General features: G+C 40.5%; 1 protein-coding gene across 1 annotated transcript; it reads right to left on the reverse strand.

The window, feature by feature from the left end:
* Positions 1-746: 746 nt before the first annotated feature.
* Positions 747-19,080, reverse strand: ago2 (argonaute RISC catalytic component 2). Its single transcript, XM_010735773.3, has 20 exons — positions 18,752-19,080; positions 17,540-17,587; positions 16,405-16,585; positions 16,201-16,321; positions 15,887-16,068; positions 15,490-15,626; positions 15,241-15,375; positions 14,800-14,887; positions 14,521-14,668; positions 14,299-14,418; positions 13,342-13,464; positions 13,091-13,224; positions 12,132-12,316; positions 11,388-11,547; positions 11,185-11,275; positions 10,626-10,820; positions 10,335-10,469; positions 10,037-10,138; positions 9,663-9,862; positions 747-9,570 (listed from the first exon to the last, which is right to left on the reverse strand). Exons 1-20 carry the CDS (start codon positions 18,768-18,770, stop codon positions 9,462-9,464), a joined length of 2,613 nt encoding a protein of 870 aa, XP_010734075.1. The 5' UTR covers positions 18,771-19,080; the 3' UTR covers positions 747-9,461.
* Between the last annotated feature and the right edge of the window lie 1,125 nt (positions 19,081-20,205).

Consider the following 20,205-nt stretch of genomic DNA (forward strand, 5'->3'; position numbering starts at 1 on the left):
GATATCTCTATAACACTAAGGATTCTGTCGTATTCAAGTTTCTTCGAGAGACATGCTGTGTTTGGCAAAGATTTATAATTATATTTATATTTAAAAAGAGATAACATTGACCTTTTGGAAAAAGAGGGGAAAACATCATCCGACGAACTTAAGTGGTCAGTTTTGAACCACTATGTATTTTTTAAAAAGATATTCTTTGTCAAGCTTTTGTCAAGCGAGATAGCTGAAGAGTGACAGAGAAGCAGCCACAGGTCAGATTCAAACCCGCTGGGCCGCAGTAGCAAGCTGGGTATCGTACATGGGACGCACACTCTACCTATAGAAACGAATGCCAACCATCGCCCCACTACTTTGTATTTAATACGCGGAGGCGAATTTGTGGGCAAAATGTTCAATTATATTATTTAGATTTATTCTGTATTAGACTGATAAAAATAGACTACACATATAAAAGATAAATCAAAGAACTGTATGTTGTTCCAGTGGTTATTTATAGATGGCTTCAAGATACACCAGTTTACTTTCAGCCTCTGAACTGCAGCCAAGTGGCTGTAAGTGAATCAGCAATGGCCGTTTTAAGTTTGATATGAAGACTGACATTTTGGCTCACGGTCGTGGCTTACTAGGACACAGAGCCATTGATGTTATGAGTAACACCTGTAGTTTTTCCTACAATGACATGTCTGCTGTGAAAAAGGCCTATTGTGAAAATCTGAGGATAAAAACAAAAACAGGACAACAGGAAAACTTTTCAAACATTTTTATTAATTAACGCAACTTACAGTCAAGCCGAAGAGTGAACTATATTAAGTGATACGTATTCACATTATGTCCTAACAGGGTTTACAGCATATCTTGTGTTCTGTAAGCATAATTGTTAACAAAAATAAGGAAATGTAAAATAGAAATCAAAGCTTACAACTTTACAACAACAAGAACAAGGAGCTTAGCAGTGGATGTGAACAAATTAAATCAGCAACATAAAGAAGACCCTCACCAGAACAGGAATGACAGCAAATTCAGTTTTGGCATGTCGTGGTTTAAATAAGGGAGAAGAGAAAGAAACAAAAGAAAAAAAAAAAAAAGAGAGAACGACTCAAAAACTGAGCTCAAAATGACACAAATGAAGGGAGATTTGAATTCACACGGCTGTGCAGGGCTGCCTATGCCAAGAGACTTTGGTCACTTTGCTTCTCCGTCATGGCTTACAATGAAAAAACAAAACACAATGTATAAAAAAAAAAAAAAGGAAATGGCCAATGAGGATAAAAGAAATCATCAAGAAAAACCTGGAGTGTCCTGGAATCAGTTCTATGTATGAATGAATAAGGGAATATATATTTTTTTTATAGTTTTCAAGAATCTACAGATGATTGTCTGTTTTCCTTTAAAACGAGCGAGAGGATCAACAAGGTTTTGCAGTCGACTACAACTCCAGGACAGCCCCTACATTCATAGGAGGTAGATAACATGGCAATGACATGAACCCTTCAAAAGAAAAAGAAAAAAAAAGTGTCTGAATGGGAATCAAGCTCTGTCAAGTCTGTGAAATTGTAGTGCATAATTTGTTCAACTTTTAAGGCCAAATAGGAACCTCACATGTAGATCTAAGGCTATTTTAAGACAAAGGTGCAGGTGAGGGGAGGTGGAGGGGGGGGCAGTCTGGGACAGGATAAGCAGATACAGCCCTTTTTTTTTTTTTTTCCACGACAATACCTGAGTCAACAGTCGTGTTATACCACAGAGCCTCGCAGGACGCTTGGTGCACGTCAGCTCTTCGTCAACTAAACCCGATATTTTTGGCTACACGGACAGAAAAAAAAAAAAAGACAGAGCACAGAAATATGACGTGGCTACAGCTGAGAAAGATTTGCGTGTAAATTGCATAAATGACACTATCATTTGGCCACAGAGTGTAACACGTACTCCTTCCTTTGTTACAACAGAACTCGATCAGATTTACTGGTTATGGCATGTGCACAGCCTGTAGTGACATTCAAACCTCCCAAAAAAAAGGGGGAAAATTAAAATTTTATTGGACAATATGAAGTACACTACAGAAAAAAAAAGTCAATGCAGCATATATCAGGCTTATGAGGTACTTCATGAATATATATAGATATATCAACCTTTTTAGAAAAGCTCTTCAAAGTCATATTATTCCTTATAATTCCTATTGATAGCATAAAATACCTCGTCAGTTATTTCTTTTTACTTTCCGCCCAACCTAAAGTGGGCTTTTTTTTTGAGACTGCTTTGAAAGTGCAAAACACAAATACTGATCGTTCTATGCAGCATCTAAACTCAAGGTTGCATGATAATTCAAAATGGAAATTCGTGTTTTTGTTTTTTTTTATTATTATTATTATTATTATTTTGTGGCGCAGCAGATTGTGGATTTTGTCAAAACCTTTTATGTTGAAAGGACTCACAAACCCGAATGTTGGGGTTGATGGAAAAGATCCGACAAAAGGCACACGTAAAACAACTACGAACGCGCTGGATGTTTTCAACTACATTTACAATGGACTGTAGTTAATTGCCACACAACCTCATATGTACCTTTCGTTGAAGTTTACAATGTTCGGATAACATTGCAAAGCATGTTCAAATGTGTATATTCCCTTTGTAAATTGTCACATGCAAAACTACAACCTATACCCTTAGAAACTTGAGTCTGGCTAAATCGTAGGAGAAGCGGAAATGAGCTAGGGGACATCCACCCTGATTTTTATTGCAGTACTGGGTTAACGCGGCAGAGAAATATAGGCATTTGATCAGGTGGAGTGGCTCTATCCAGTATGAAACCATAATATTTCAACATTCTGGTAAAAACAAAAAAACAGAAAAAGCTGGTTCCGAATACGGAGACACGGTATCGTCCTGCTGACGAAAAGTCTAAAATGTTAATTGAGCGTTGCCTTGACCTGCACGAAGAGGACAGACTGACGTAAAGACAGACAAATTACCAACGATCCACAGCCCACGCACCGACGTTATTGCTGTACATACATCTTTGCAACGAACCTTCACTGCCACTACAAACATTCCTCCATCTCGCCAATATTTTACTGGAATATTAATATATTGTCATAGCGAATAGAAATGACTGTAAGATGGCACGTTTATCGATATGATCCGGTCATGATTACACCACATGATTTGAGTCCTGGATTGTGCTGGGTTTGTTTTTTTGTCACTGTCTTTTTGGAAAAATGAAGAATGAAACAATGAAACTCCCAATTACAAAAATTTGGTCCCCTAAAATGTAACCAACTAAAGCAACCAACCAGGCAAACATGATTACTTGGTTTTCCATTTCTTAAGGTTAAAAAGGAAAGAGCAGTATTGTAGTATTGAGCATTGTATTGGTTTGGTCACAACAATTTTTGATTTTGTTACCATTTATTATAAATTAGGGCTAAAATTAGCTAGCACCTGACACTGCTCTGAGGTAGTTTCTTTGTTCCGAGTTGCTAAATAAAAAGCCAAGTCATTCTGAAGAATAGAAATCCTTTTTAAAAATACAAAAAATACTCACGAGTCGAGTGAGTCATGTAGATCAGCTGGATGGCATTGGTTTGGTTTGGTGAAGCTTGGTAACAGTTCTCCACAGTCAAGGTCGGATTTACTACAGAACCAAGCCTAAACTATGAATGTCCACTGGAAGCAGCTGCATTACGTCCTAGCTCAGTCATGGCTGCCTGGCACAAGATGAAAAGTTATTTGGATTTATTATCTGGGAACTGTGAATGTTTGTACATTTTGTGCCGATCCATCTGGTGGCGGCAACTATTCTCTCAGGACTGTGAACGTCTGAATCAAAATTGAATCCAATAGTTGCTGAGATATTTAAGTGAAAACCAAAACTTGACCAGCATTGCCATCTGTAAAGCTGCACCAGTAGTACAGCTAAAGATGTCCCAACAACAACCGATGGGACGACTTGAAGATGCTTCCAGAGGACACTGAAACCAAGATCAGACATGACCTAAATGTGATGTAGCTGCGACCAGTGGACATTAACGTTCTTTCCTCGGGTCTGCCAGAACTCCCATTATCTAAATAATTCAGACTTGTAGCTAAAACTCACATAGTGACATGAATAATTGGGTGGATATTGGCATGATAAAGACCGACTGTCAAGGACAAAGTGATGCTTCAGGAAGGGTTTATCGAGGAATAAAAACCAGAAAGTGATGCTTGAGTGCCTTGTAAATAATAAACTTTACTTTGAAAAAACAGGGGGGGGCAGCTGCGTAGTAATACAATCACCAAAAGTAAAGAACACAAGCAACACTCAAACAAAAACCATAGCTTCTTTGCTTTCAAGTGGCACTGCGCTCAAGAGTTAGTGAACTGAACTCGCGGGGAACAGGAATATCAGACTGAGGGCTTAAGCAGAAGCCAAACATCTAACGGCAAAAAAGATCACACACCAAAGCAACCATCGTATATATATGTATACACACACTCATACACACAGCTCTTATGTTACAGCACCTCACACAAGCATGAGCCCAGAACAGAAAAGATGACTACTCTTTGCACCAGTGTGAAACGTTTGTCTCCTAAAAAACTACAGTAGCCAACATCCAGAGAAAGACATCTCAGCTGTAGACTTGTGTATCTCCTGTTAATCAGTGAAAAAAGATGAAATGATATCAGCGGTGACGTGGGCAACATCTAAAATAATGAAAGATTAAAAAAAAAAAAAAAAAAGTAAAACATACTTTCTGCAATTATTAAAGCCTATAAATAGGAGAAAACACCAAAAAGGGGAAAAGAAAAGGCTGTACACAAGAAGCACACATGAATATACTGTACTGGATGGATAGCCTATACAATATTACAAACCACACAGGCTCTAAGTACATTCATCGTTCTTATTTGGAGCTAGGAAAATAGGTTCTACTCTACGAGAGGTTTCTTTATGTCAGCAATAGTTTCTCTACAAGAGATGGATGAGAGGCAAAGAGGAGATCTTTACTACAACAGAGGGAAATGGTTTGGAATAAGATGATGTATGGGATGAAATCTATCGGGCGTTATTTTATCCCAAGACCATTCGAAAAGAAAAGAAAAAAGTAAACCGGCTGATCGTTACACTAGGAGGAGTTTTATCTCAGCCTCTTTTGACTCTTTCGAGAATTAAGAAGAAACAAAGAACTTATCAAATTAAATTAGTTTGTGATATGCTGTTTACAAACCAGACATTTCTAGAACCTGCTTTGTCTCCTCCAAGACCAATCCGCGAACAAGTATCCCGTCATTTTGAATACCTAACGAAGCACCTTGGGCACCATTGAAACGAGTAAAGTAGTGCCACATTCATCCAGGCTGGTGTATTCATTTGTTTGTTCCATACACATTCTTGAATTAGCTCTTTATGATTAAAACAGCCTCTTCTCGACCTTGATATGTATAATCTATAGAGGCCTTACTTTTACTTAAGCATTGTTTATTCTATGCACACTGGCGTCCAGTCGAACCTTTCTTCACTGCACGCAGCACTTTGGCATCCAAGTCTGTACAGAAATCTTACTTTCCACGGCTACTCTGCTCTTTTTTTTTTTCTAAACATCTGTCAGTTTGTTTTGCATAAAGCATCTTCCTCCCACGTCACTGTACAAAGGCAACCCACCCACGCGGCTACACGTTTTACCCTTTCATTAACATTTAAAAAGGCATGAGGACATTTCTGAAAGACGACATGCTGAAAGCTGGTCGGCTAGGTAGAATCCCTCGTGATCAGCAGGCGTGGCTATCTGAATGGCTGCGCGCACATGCGACGAGGCTCTGAGGCTTGCGCCTCTTTTATTTTGAAAAGCTACCAACGCCGACGGCTTCTTTCTAAATTAAATAAAAAGAAGAGAGGCTGCCAGTCTGCCACCTGATAAATACTCTCAATGCTGCAACAGCTACAAAAGTCCATTCTTGTTTAGTGCAAAAACAACATTGTCAAATGTTTCAGTTTCATCTCCAAGAAAAGCAATGCCGTTGTGATCTGCTGTTTTAAGGTGCTGATAAAACGGTAATGTAAAACACGAAGAAGCAGTAACAACAAGTACAAAGCCGCCTCCTGAAAAGACACTTTTTTTTTAGCACACTAATTTAGGACATCTGTTCACATCCCCCACATTGTGTATGACGGGCATTTTCCAAGGACATCCACATTTCAGGGCACAGACGCAACGACGACGCCTGACACCAGTCCCCATAAAATACAAGATTCATACGCTCCGATCCCGTCACCCTCATACTTGAATTAAAGATTTTATGATCTCGTAATGTTCAGAGATTCACATGGAGTTCAAAATGTGCTCGACTTATATTTGTTTTGAACTTTGAAGCGACTCCAGCGGTCTAACTTCTCCAAAAATCGGGGATATGCAGAGTTCACACCTGATGTGGGCTTTGCATTTGTCGTTCTACTGCTCAAGTGTAAAAATCAAGGTGTTAAAAACAAAGTCTGTCATTTTACTGGTGCATAGAATAAAAAAGGAAAGAAAGAAAGGAAAGCTGTGTGTGAATACAAAAACACACTTCAAGAATTTGGTCGTACAGCTCAAACGCTCAAAACTACTAAAAGAAAAAAAAAGAAAAACACATTCTCTCTTATAAGTTTGAGTAAAACTATGAAAAACAAAACAAAAACACACACACACAACTACAAAGCGTGTTCACCATCATGCACACCAAGCGTTTAAAACCTCTACTGCCAATGCATGACTCAAACAATGCCAATTAGATAAGATTAGATAGCAGGGGTAATTATACAGAAATGGCCAGCAGTGTGATGTTACCATAACACTTAAACAGGTAACAAGAGGTAGAACACACGGCCATTTCCATACAATTACACCAGTGTCACGCAAATATGGCCGAGCCTCCTGCTTCGATTGAGGAACACACATCTTTATAGAAGTCATACCAAAAACGTTCTGCTATCAAAAGTGCATCCAAATTTACATGATGTGAGACCAGCACCGATAAGAACAATATTGACATCATAACAGTAAATATCAAGTACATGATTTTTCAGAATGCCCCACAAACACAGTCAGTCGGATTTCTAGTTGCTTTACAGGTAAATGAGTAAAAAGGGTAACACAGAGAGGTCGTCGAAGGGAGAGAAAAAGATCCTCAAGATGATGAAGCATCTTTTTTTTTTTTTCCTTTTTCTTTTTTTTGTTTAAAACATACAAGTAAAAAGCCTTGTTGACCAGTCCAGTGAGGATTTAAGGTGGTTTACAGTGAAAACTTCTAGCACCTAGAATCAAGATGTCTTTTTGTGCTTCTATGTCGTTTGAATATTAATCATGTAAAAGTTTGTAATCTTGTTTGGCTAAGAAAGATTGTGTGTTACAAAGGATACACCCAATTTTTTTTTTTTAGGCTATAAAAATCTACAATGTTTACAAATGACCACATAAATACTTCATCCCCGTTAGAAAGGCATGAAGACGCCGATAAGCACTAAGAAACGCCACTAAATGCAACATGCTAAAAAATAAAAATACAACAACAAAATAAAGCCCTGATTATCTACCTCTAGAAATGACCCAAATTCATACGAGATACAGCTAAATCTCTTGGTTAAAAATGATGCATAGTTAGAATATGTAGACTACTCGCCTCCAATCAAGACTATGAGAACATTCGCCAGCTTAACTTAGTAGTAAAACTTAGGTGGGATGTTAGGAAATGTCTAGAATTATTAGTAAGACCGTAACAGTCTTAGAAGGCAAGAGAATATTTGCACTTAAAATCTGTATACAAATAGACAGTGTTAATTTAGACTACATGTGGGGCGGTTATTAAAAAAAAAAAAAAAAAAAAAAAAGTCTATTAATATTTTCAGCAGCCTCCACTGAAAGCTTATTCAAAATATACCTTATTACCAACGTTACTATATAGTATAAAGACTCACAAAAAGTCATTTGCATAAAACCCAAGCTTTTGTGCGACGACTGCTCCAAATTCACGGAGCCAAAAAAAAAAAAACACTAGATTTTTTTCTTCTTTGTCGGGAAAAATTTAAATCTAAAAATGTTGCAGCTTTCACTCCACTGTACCGAATGCCTGGATATCGAGAAAAACAAAAAGAAAAAAACAAAACAAAAACGCCACACAAAAATATCCCGCTCTGACAAAGACGCTGCAGAAAACACTATCCTGCTGCTATATACATGAGAAAAACATAAGAAGTAGGGTTAATGTGTATAAAGGAAGAAATAAAAACAAGTATCACAAATGCCTAAATGTCTAAAACATGAGTCAGCTACATGCATATTCATTACAAAAATGATTGAAATTAAATTAGACTATAAAAACTGAAGGGGGGGGCGGGGGAGGGATTTCGTCAAGTTCCCCTCTATGTTGAGTTCTACATCATGTGTCTTTATCAACACGGCTCAGAGTACATTAGAAAGGTGTCCTTGTTGGGAACCAGTCCCAATAGACTATTTCGGCATGGGAATTAGGTTACTGGTGCAACTCTATCAGTTCAGATGAACAAGAGAGGCAGAGAAGGATAGAATTGCCGTTCTTTCTCGTTCTATCTGAACACTAAAAGCCCTCGTCTAGAATAAACTAAGTGTTGGTTCAAGGGGTGATAACAAATCTGATGAAAAGAATCCTTTAGTAAGCTGTCACCAGATTTGGCATAAAATGGTCATCAGTGTCAATCAAGGACAAATACTGAAAACCCAGCAGACGTGGGCCTAATAATTCATAGTTTTACACAGACATGACAACAGAAAGGTGGTTTCAAATGGCACTTTTCATCACATAGTGCCCTATGTGAAAAAAATCACACGCAACCCTCAATATATTAAGTACTTTAAGTCCTGATTGAAGTACCCATTCTGGTCAGTGCACTTTGCTTTGATTGGCTGATAAATAATGTTTGTCAGAGGAGCAAATCTTTAGGCATATAAACAGTGAACAGGCCCCCTCATCTTTTGATGAATTTGAACCTTCTCCCTTCAAGCACCAAGACTATAACAAACAATAGGAACAGGAGAAGGAGGGTGAACAGCGTCTTTGAAATTATATATCACCCCAATGTAGAATGATACTGCCCACTAGTTTAGAAATGGTAGATTTCTTCCATCAGTGTACAAACTTTTTCTTTTTCCTTTCATACTTTGCGACATATTTCCCTACGACAAATACAAACACACACTAATGCACAACATGTAAATAAAACCTCTTCCAGCTCAAACCCCAAGAAAGAGGGATTCATTTGCATCTTACAGTCTAATAGCTGGCTTGGTTTGGGTAGGTCAGGGGGCTGAAGTACAATTGTAGACATATGCGTGACTGACAGGTCTGCTAGGTAGGGAGATCACAATGAGAAACCACTGGAATGCTGACTACGGCTGACAGTGAGACAGCGAGGGGTAGTGTGTTTCATCAGTGGGGTCTCACCCACCCCAACCTGGGGTTGTGCGCTCTCAGGCAAAGTACATGGTGCGCAGGGTGTCCTGGTGGATCTGGACGGCCTTGGCCAAGGCCTGTTGGTCACGCCCGTTACTCTGGCCTGATGTGTGACTGCCCTCGGCACTGAAATGGCAACATTAGAGACATTTCATTAGGATCGATTCACAAAAGATACACTGCGCGCACAAAGCTGTCCAGTGGCTCTGAGTTCTTACCTGTCGTGCTCTTTGTCCACCAAGTGATAGCGAGCCCGGAAAGCCACCAAATGGGCGTAGTAAGCTGGTGCTGGGATGGAAACTGACCGGGTGCAGCGCACGTAGGTGTGGCATAGCTGGTAGGTGAGGACCTGCAGTTCATCTGAAGAGAAGTGGTTGTCGTCCCAGAGCACGTGGTAATGAGACGGCCTGCTGGTACCCTGCGAGGAGTGATAATGGACGACAGGTGTTGCTTTTATGTCCACGAGGGGGAAACACTACCTTTACTATCCACTCTCTTTTGTTACTGATGATCTGATCTATCTATATTCCGCAGACACATGGCCAGTTTTATTTGTTAGTTCAGTTACAGTTGATGCTTTATCCGTTCTTACCTGAATGCCAGCGTGACTGCAAAGGTAGAAGTCAAATTCTGATGGGTGAGTGATTTTGGTGTCCACTGTGGTGCCTGCGGGAATGTTGCCACTTTTCCCAACCTGCAAAAAAATCAACAAAAAATGCTTTAGAGAATCAGGACAGTTTGAATAATATTGTGGGAAGCAATGGCAATGCATGACTTAACCTGTGCACAACTTTCTTTTCTTGTAAATTAAAGTTCCAGATATGGAAATGTCAAGTAGGGGTTTAAAATGGTAGTGTTGCTCTAGTGTCACCAAAGACGACGATACTGACCCTCTCGTTTCTGTCCATACAGAACAATCTTGTGTGGTGTCTCTTCTGCACGACCACAAAGGTGATGCCAGGCTGGTAATCCTTCTCTAGTTTTATGCAGGCCTCACGGATCGCCAGCAGCTCATGCTGAAGCACCTGCGTGTGTTTAAGTGTTCAAGATATTAAAAGGTTAACAGGTGAAACAAATTCAATCTAATCGGACACAAACACAGAAAATAACTTTTACACTAAGTTCTAAATACATAATTTTCTGTGTGATATTTCATAGTTTATCCTTAATATGAGCATCACCTGGTTGAACTGGCCCTCAGATATGCCATCGCGATAGTAGATAATTCTGGTGGGCTTGAAGCGGGTGGACTTGTAGAACTGGATAAGCAGCTCCCTCACCATGGTGGCCAGGTCCTGGATGATGTCCTGGCGGTGCTGCTGCACCCGGACTGTGGCACAGTATCTGCTGGGATGGGCATCCATACTACCAACGACCTGAGAAGGAAATAAAATACCATTTAAGTATAAAATAAAAAGGATAAATGTATAATGACATACAACACAAGAGTAATAAGTTAAAGTTCTTCATGTGCCATTACTCTTTATCTGCAAAGCTGGAACAGGTATACTGTTTATAAGTTCACCTCGTATTGATTTTAGGAACAGAGACAGAGCTACACTGGCTTATAAAAAGCTGAGATTTAACCAAACAATAAATGTGCCGGACGTAAAAAACAAAAATAGTGAGTTGAAAGAAGTTTAAGAGTAGCAGCGATGTTGATGATTCTCTGAGATTTGGGAACTTTACACATAATATAAGTATTCTGTGAAGAGTAAATGTTCGTGTGGTGTGACTTACAGCAGCGATGGAAGGCTTTTTTCCATCTCCTGCAGGCGGATGAGTCACATCTGCACCAAGGAAGATCACTGGCTGCTGGAATACCAACGGCCTGATGTGCAGACACAGATGATATTAGGCACAAATAAATGGAAAAGATGTCACATATCAAAGATGTATACACTGATTAATTTCAGGATGTCATTATCAGTATCTGCACTAACCTGCCCTGCGGGAGGAGGATGTTGTTGACGCCGCCCAGTTTGACGTTGATCTTCAGACAGAGGTTGGAGAGAGTCTGAGGCGTCGTCTTCTGAACGTTTTTCACCTGCACACACTGCGTGGCCATGCCGAGTACAGTGTCCCCGACACGCTTCACCTCAGCTACAACACACAGCAGGACGATAAGGAAACACTAACGACCTGTTCCTGCTCTGGTGCATCACATCAAAATGTAATACTGATTTATTTTTTTATTAAGAAGTAAGAATTTGGTTGGTATCTACAAGTGGGGCAGGATAAGTCATGGTTAAATGACGGAGCGAGTTGGGAAGCGTAAAAAACCAACGCGAGAATGCAGCTTAACTTGCGTTTCTTTGTGGTCAATTACTAAGCAAAAATAGAAGCAGTAAAACTTGCTCAGCAGGCATGTTCACATACACCAAATCGACTGCCAGAGATGCAAATGTAACACTCTAATCATACGGATTTGGAAACATGATTGTTTTAAGGAATGCCTTGCCACAGCAAAAACATTTGATTTAAACAACAACTTGTCTGTGACACGTCTCTTTTAACAACTTAAACGGTCTAACCCTAACTGTATGCTGTGATGGCTTTATTCTTTAGTTAAATGTTATTTAGTGTGGATTTAAGTGGATGCTGAATTGATGTGGAGAGAGTCAATCAGAGCACCGAACATAGAGAAATATAAATCAAGAAGAACAGTGTGTGAGCGGATCTCTTACCGTAGACGGGCGTTTTCCCCGGTAGGATGACGACAACCAGCTGGAGGCCCTGGTAGGTGTATTTGAGGTGCCTGAACATGGGCTCCACGCTGTCTGCTCCCTGGGCGTACTTACAGAAGCAAGGCTGACCCTGGATGGGCATCCCTGCATCCCTAGAGATCTTCCTCAGCTGATCTGTGAATGCTCTGAGACAGAGGAGGGACTTGATTATTCACGATTTAGTGACAACAAAGTAAAAATCAAAAACAAGTCCAGAAGAGAAAAGGTTAAAACTGACATATCTCGACTAAAGTGCTTTTAAGAATTTGAACTACTGAAATTCTATTTTTACATCAACAATACTGTATGTACAGCATGCACTCCTACAGCCCTGCAGAGCTAAAACATCATGGTCCTCAGGGAAGCAATACAGCAAAAAGACTCGGAGGTACAAATCAAAATACGACAGCTTTGTGCCATTTCTGTGACTGCAACGTTTGAATCTCCAGCTCATAGCTCAGTGTATCATTGTGTACTTCTATGTGTAAGGCATATGTTAAGGGGTTGCTTTAACCCAATATTTTTTATCACCGACTGAACTGTCTTTGATGGAAATATCTGAAGGGTTCCCCCCGACTGAAGGCAAAGAGAGCCCCTGTTTAGTTGATGCAGAGTGCACATAATAAATAGCTATTGTCTAGTACCCTCATTTTTGAGCTGTAGCCATCGCCCAATAATTGACATAGTTGATAAAGGAGGTGGGGAAAAAAGGTGCAGTGGAGAAGGACAAGCCACTGACACTGATAACATTTATCAGCCAGCACCAGCTAATGTTATGAGGGAAGTGTTACTGCGTCACACGGCGTGGACGTGAAAAGTGGCCGACTATGATGAAAATTCACGACCCTGTCAGTCCAAAAGACGGACACGGGAAAGTCTAATACATGTGAAATACATATGTGCTGGGGAACTTCACTTACTTGAGCAGGAGTTCAGTGCACTGCCTCTGTGGTGCAAAGCAAGCGATGGCCCACACTTTGATCTCAATGCCAGTGTGGAACTGCTTGTTCCTCATGTCCCATACTCCCTGGATTGGTGTGGCTATTGCTTTGTTCTGCAAATTGTAAAGACGGCAGCCTCGTTTAATGCTCGTCACTCCAATAAAACTCTAATAAATGAATTGTGCCGCAGCTACATGAACTCCAGGCCAACGTCAACAAAAGCAACATACCCTGCCTCCGTACAGAATGGACGGTGCTTGGAGAACGCGGCCGTTCACTTCCGTCATCTCATCCCTCACCATCACTCCGAATTCGCGAACATAAGGGTCAGTGTTAAAGTTGGCACTTCTCATCTGAATGAAACAAACAGCAGCAGTTAGATTAAGATGTGATGTCAGTATATCGTTTCTGTCGCTAGGGGTCTCTCACATCAGGACAATAACAAACAACATAGCTTGATGACGTTGTGAAGTAGTGTGGGATCATGGGAGTTGTTGTCTTCATTGCTAAACAACCGCCACTACCAATGAAAATCTATCTGGCGTGACTCAGGCAGAAATCATGTTCACGGGTGAGGTAATGTATTTAAGTTTTCCTCATTGTTTCCTCATTCTGATGTATCCCATGTTGTCCTGAAGTTACAGCAAATAAGAGAGGGTAAAGGGCATATGACGGCACTGACAGGTGACTAAATCAAACACACTTACCTTGATTAAATTACATATTTGGACTTTGCTGGAAACATTGTAGACTACATGTTTATGGTTTCTTACAAATACCATCGATTTACTATTAGGGGCCACAACAGCCGAGTCAATGAGGACTCAGCTTGGGGAGTGGAGGGTTGGACCAGTCGATACGGCGATGGACAAGAAGTTACTGAGGTGCCAGCTCACCTCCAGGCCATGTAAAATACTACCACTACTACTACTAATGACTGAAATCTATGGTAGGTCTGTAAGGCATTATCAAATCCAATTATGACCAAGGTCATGGAGACCCTTCTCCAGTAGCCAATTAGCAAACAGCACTGAGCCTGTCAAACTGCAAACATGACAGATTGTTTGTCTTATCTCACGTTGTTGCCAAAATAGTGTCAAGCTTGTGAAAATCAATGTTTGACAAGTGGTTTTAAGGTTTACACCTCTGTACTGCGTTCAGTTAATAATTAGCTCACAATAACTTACCAATTTACTAATCTCGTCCTGACGGTCTGGTGCTGATCGAGCGGTGGCACGGATCATAGTGGAGGTCTGATTGTCCGTCAGCTTTTTGATGCAGCGCTGTCCTGCCACTATGTTACACACCTGGAGTGGACAGACGCGTCACACAAAAACATTTTAGTGAATTGAGTAACATCTCAAATAGTCTGAATAAAAAAAGCAAATAGGCAGGTTGGTGATGCTCACCTCTAGAGGTAGGTAGGTGTGCTTCTGCTCCTGTCCCACCTGTAGACATGGGAGGTGGGGGTATCTCAGGATGAGCTTGTACTTGTCTTTGAAGTACTGTGCTACTGTGCATTCAATAGTTTGGCCATTCTCCTGCTGCAGGGGGAACCTGAAGGAAGCACACACACCACAGAGGTACATCAATCTGCATTCACACATTTTATGCATTGTTGCCAGACCCAACGGTGCAACTAACAATGACACGACATGAATAAAGACAAGATAGAAGAGCTTTCTTACGTTTGGTGGCTGGCTGGTCTTCTGGTCACGTTGCACACTCTGTACTTTCTCTTCATCTGCCCACAGTGGGTGATTTCCACCTTCAAGCCTGGGTGACAGAAGCACGATAAAAAGAAACAGATTTGAAATCAATACCCCAGAAACTAAAATATCACAACCACGGCCGATTTTGAATGGCCATGTGACTAAGGACATAGATAACTCCTTACATGGTGGAGAAAAACAGACTGAAAGAAAATATTTAAATTGTCGAAGTATAAAACTCTTTAGAATAAAGGTTCTCATCTTTTATGAGACTAAACTGAACACTGATTCAGGTCTACATTACTCTATATCAAATCTTAACATTCCCATCTTTATTATAAAAACGTTTCATGTCAAATAAAAACTTGTCCAAGAGTTCTATGGCCACTGCTCAGTGAGCTTCAGAGCTTTACTTACCTTTGATTTCCTTTGTAAATTTCACTCGTTGAGAGTCTGTTAAGGGCTTCTGTTGTTCTTCAATGCTTTTGAAATCCAAGACCTCGCACATGAACTCAATTACAGGCTGGGCTTTGTAGAACGCAGTGGCAGAAACTACAAAGAAAAGAGGCACATGGAGATGAGAGTCGAAGAAATAACTTTGCTCACATGCAACTTGTGCTCGACTGTGTATGATCGACGTGAAAAAAGAAAAACACAAAAAAATACCATCGATGTTGAGCATCATTTTCCAGAGGGAAGGCCTGACAGACTGGTGGAAACCAAACCACACTTCTCTGCCACCACCGAGGGGGTTCGAGCAGCCCTCTGAGGGCGTGAAGAAAGAGCGGCCCACTGGGGTATACCTGTAAAAGAGGACAGCCAATCGTGAAAACCTGATTAACGTGTTCTGAGAAAAAAGCGATTCAATAAACTGGATTAAAGAAAGACAGTTAAAGACAGAAAAAGAGATCTTCATTACAAGGAACACAAAGATGTCGCTGTGCTGTTCCACAATGTTCCTTCTCACAAAAAGTACAGTGATAAATTATCTATTTTAATTAAGTTTCAAGTCTCTACAAGTTGGTTGCTTGTCACACCGTACGGAAACGAATACGAAACCCACCTCATAGAGGGCAAATGTCTCATGACCACATCCAAGGCTTGGACCGTCTCAAAGGGGACACTGGGTAGCCGTCCTGATAATGCCTCGTGCAGAGCTTGCAGGCTAACGCACGACACCCACTTGATGGATACTTTGAAGCTGCGGTCTTTGCCTTCACCGGGAATGGTTACTTCAAGCTCCACCTGTGTGGTAAATGGACAAGAGAAGAAAAAGACAGAGGTGATGCTGTGATACATTGAAGCCATATTTATGTCTGTGCATCTTCTCCAGAAGAAGAGATTTCACTATTGCAGGGTGTCCTGGAAAATACATACTTTGTCTCTGCCGATGGGCAAGGGCATGGCAGTGTAGAGATTCTTCCTCCCGTCATATACCGGCTTTCGATCACCAAAGATTTGTGTTTTAAAGTGCTGGACCATGTGCTCCACAATTTCACTGGGAACAAAATAAAACCGATAAATTACCACAACCAAATGACCAATGCACAGGAGCTGCTGATTAAGCATACAGGTGCATACCGATTGACCCTCCGGGGGCATTTCTCAGGCTTTATGTCGATGTCATAATGGTAGACCTCCAGCTTGGGGATTTCCATCTCGAAGAAGTTGGCCTGGAGCTTGATTGTCCTGCCCATGGTGCCGAAGTCCGGCCGTGATGGTGGCTTGAACACATATTCTGGCACTGGTGAAGATGGGGGCTCTAAAACAGTGGTGTCAAATGAAGGGAAACAACAAAGTTCGCAATTAGGATCAAATTATACAGACAGCTGACATGTCCCAAGATATTAAAACCCCAATTGTCGTCAAGAGGTCATTTCTATTTCATGGCAACTGCATGACTACTCTTTTGTTGGACACTACATGGCACTTGCAAGGTAGTTTTGATCTTTGTTTCCTATTTAAAAAAAGGAACATAAGCGCACAGATAAGTGAGCGTTAAGTCTCCTTTTACATCCGTTAGTTATAGTCATTCACAAGTTTGAGAAAGATTTAAGATGCAGTGAATTAAGTCATCAGTTCCCTGATAGTTTTGGCTTCCAGCTGGCATACTCACCATTCTTTGGAAACATATATATAAATATACACACACACATACACTTGTGAGTTGGCCTGGCTTGATAAGTTATCAGAACCACGCTGTTCTTTTTATACCATGAAAAACTGTTTGAGATATCCTCCTCTATTCTTTGTATTATCCTGCACCGAGCTTTCACCATAGGCATACTAAACCAAGGAGCCCCATATCTGCAACTTCAGATATTACAGTGAGGCCGTCAGGGCAGACTCTCCATTCCCTTCTGTGCCTTATCTTTGTGCTCCAGCTCTGTTCATTCCAACAGAATAACACTCATAAAACAGAGTAATATATGGTGGTTACTACTGAATAACCTTTGGTGTGTAAAAGTGCACCGCCATTCAGAGCACAAAATGAGGTGCGATTAGAGGAAACGAACTATCCTATCCCTGCAATTTTGTTTTTTTTAGATGGACTGATAATTTATTGTACTCCCGTTAGGGGAAATTTGTTTCCGCAGCCTGCAAATGTCCAATTTCCTGGAAAATTTCATTATTCAGTCAGAAGGTTAATGTCGTTATTTAACACTGGACCAATGCTGGGACCAGTTGGACTAAATATACTTTAGGGAAATCTTACCAGAGCTTGCAGACCCAGAGGAACGGGGTCCCTCGATCATCTCAGAAGCTACAGATGACAAAAGAATTGCATGTTATGAATGCTCAAAAACCCCCTTTGATATAATACACACACAGTACTTTAAACATACATTTGTGTCACTTCAGAGGACAGACGTCTAGGTTTACTGCTGAACGGTTTGTAACACAGAAGAGGCAAAGTACACGAGCGCAACTCATCTTTACTTGTGCATTAATTTCAATTGCAAACACACACTTCAGGCAGGTCCAGCTGCTGTTATCGCTTCCACAACTCCGCCATCCACAATCAGGGACTACTTTTTTTAAAAACTCTTATCAATGTGCACACAGTGAGGAATCAAGCAAGCTGGCAATCTAAACTCTGCTGAAGCCGCCCAAGTCTCTCTCTCTCTCTCTGGAAATCGATGAATGCTCCACACAAACTCATATTTAACACAGAAACAAAAAAGGAAAGTTGCTACATTTAAGAGAAATGCAGTCAGGTTAGAGAAAAACAAACAGTGTTAGTGAGAAGATGACAACCACAAACGATACTAACATGTTAGACAACTTGGCAAACGAGTCAAGTGCTCAAACTTCATGTTTAACCTTTTTCAATGTCATAAAGTCCGAGTTACACTGACACTGAAATGTATGCAACATACCAATAAGACGTAACTAAAACGTATAAAACAGTAGTAAGTAAGTTAGTTGGGTCCCTGTTGGGTCAGATTAGACAGCACGGTCGGCCGCTGCATATCGCTTTAACTCTTGTACTCGGTGTTAAACCTGTGAGACACGCTCAATCTGCTTGTGTGTTATTTACTTAAAAGAAAATACACCTCCTAATCGATCGCATTTCATGATTTTACATCGCTGACTAACTAACCAACAAGTTCAGCAGCGAGTTGCCGTCGGAGCTAACTTGGAGCTAACAGCAGCTTCTTGTTGTTTGCACGCTAAGCTAAGCTTTTTCCTCCACTACTTAATGCTCCACTCAGCGACGGGACGACATGTTCTTGATCAGAAAGGATTGAGCTTTGTGATTTAGCCAGCTAAATGAAACGTGGGTCGAGTCTGCGTTTCAGCAAAAGGGGGCTCGATGCGATAGTAGTAAGAAAGACGGGTTTAAAAATACAAAAAAAAGCTGCAACCGCTGTGTTAATTTTCCTGCTAGCTGCATCACTTAGCCGCCGCTAGCGTTAGCACTTACCTCCAGCAGAGGAATACATTTTGTCGACTTCTGAGCGTGAGTCGTGGACGTACACAGATACTCCACTTTATTTTGGCCAGATTCCACCCAAACTCATGCGTGGTCGAAAAGTATTTATATCTACAAGGAGCGAAGGAGGAAGCCCAGATTGGAAATAGAGATATTTAGTTAGCCAGAAGTGGTAAATATTTGGAGCGTCTCATCCTCGGCACGGCCCCATCCCCCCAACACACAAAACGGGAGACGAGAGGAAAGATAGCACAGAGAGGAAGCAGCGCGGGATGGTTCCCTCCCATCTACCTCCGGCTTCGGTCGCCTTCCGTTAAGCAGCCTAAATCTTTAAATTTCTTCAATTTTCAAGTCATAAATGGCATTTATAACCCACCAGCGCGACAGTTTGAGCTATTAAAAGGCTAATATTTGTATCTACTGAAGTGTGACATTTCTGTAAGAGGCTTAAAAACAAAAAAATATATACTTTGCAGGTGCAATGTATGTCGTGTCTATATAAATTAATAGTTTAGATGAACTAACGTTTCTGACACTTACATACTATTTAACGTGCTTATCAGTTTTTCTATTTTAGACTGCTGCGCATGCGTGAAACGCTTTAATTTCGTCAGTTAGGACCAACGGCTTCACGTCGACGTACGCAGGAGGGGAACTATCTTGCTGGTTGAACTCTTTCTGTGACGTCAGACGCACGCTGCGCGCTCACAGCCTTAACCCACATCGTGTAAAACCACAACCGAGGTAGTTTTTAGGGGTTTTTTTTTGTTTAACTAAAAAACGTAATCCTGTATCGTGTGGCTAAAAATATCCATCGGGTTTAAGAAAATCTGAAGCACAAACAGAGTTCATAAAAAAAGTTTTCATACAAAGACACCACAGGAAGAAATATGTGGCCTCGGAAAGAGGGGGGAGTATATCCGGGGTACCAAAGTCAGCTATGATAATAACAATAACATCTATCGACACCTAGAGCTGTTTATTAGTTCTGTCAATGATATAAGAAAATCATAAGAAAGAAGCTTCAACAAGGCAGACCAAACCAATGCAATTTAGAACATTTATGGACTATACATATTTTAATACATATATTTTTTTTATTCTACAAGTACCTCAGAATAAAGAGAGAAAGAGGAAGAAGATAAGATAGAAAAAGCAGAAAAGTAATTAATCTTAATTGTTTAAGTTTTTGTTTCTGAGGCCTAATTGTTTATCCAGGTTGTTGTCTATGTATAATCTAATATCTTTCATTTTTCTATCTAGCTATCAGTTGTAGTAGTTGAAGCTTATAGAATCAACAATGAAAGCGTCAGGCTTGTTGCAAATATGAATGCGGTTCAAAAAGCATATTAAGATACCATAAGATAGATTTTAATGATCCCACATTGGGGAAATTCACTTGTCACAGCAGCAGGTGTACACACGTTTCATAAGAAATACTCATA

The sequence above is a fragment of the Larimichthys crocea genome, chromosome XIII (assembly GCF_000972845.2).
Source record: "Larimichthys crocea isolate SSNF chromosome XIII, L_crocea_2.0, whole genome shotgun sequence".
NCBI lineage: Eukaryota > Metazoa > Chordata > Actinopteri > Sciaenidae > Larimichthys > Larimichthys crocea.

What these genes read in the sequence shown, in the direction of transcription:
- ago2 (XM_010735773.3), bottom strand. An exon ending in AGACATTTGCCCTCTATGAG is followed by an intron (nt 15,627 to 15,886) that starts GTGGGTTTCGTA and finishes CCTCTTTTACAG; the next exon opens with GTATACCCCAGTGGGCCGCT. An exon ending in CCATTCTGTACGGAGGCAGG is followed by an intron (nt 13,225 to 13,341) that starts GTATGTTGCTTT and finishes TACAATTTGCAG; the next exon opens with AACAAAGCAATAGCCACACC.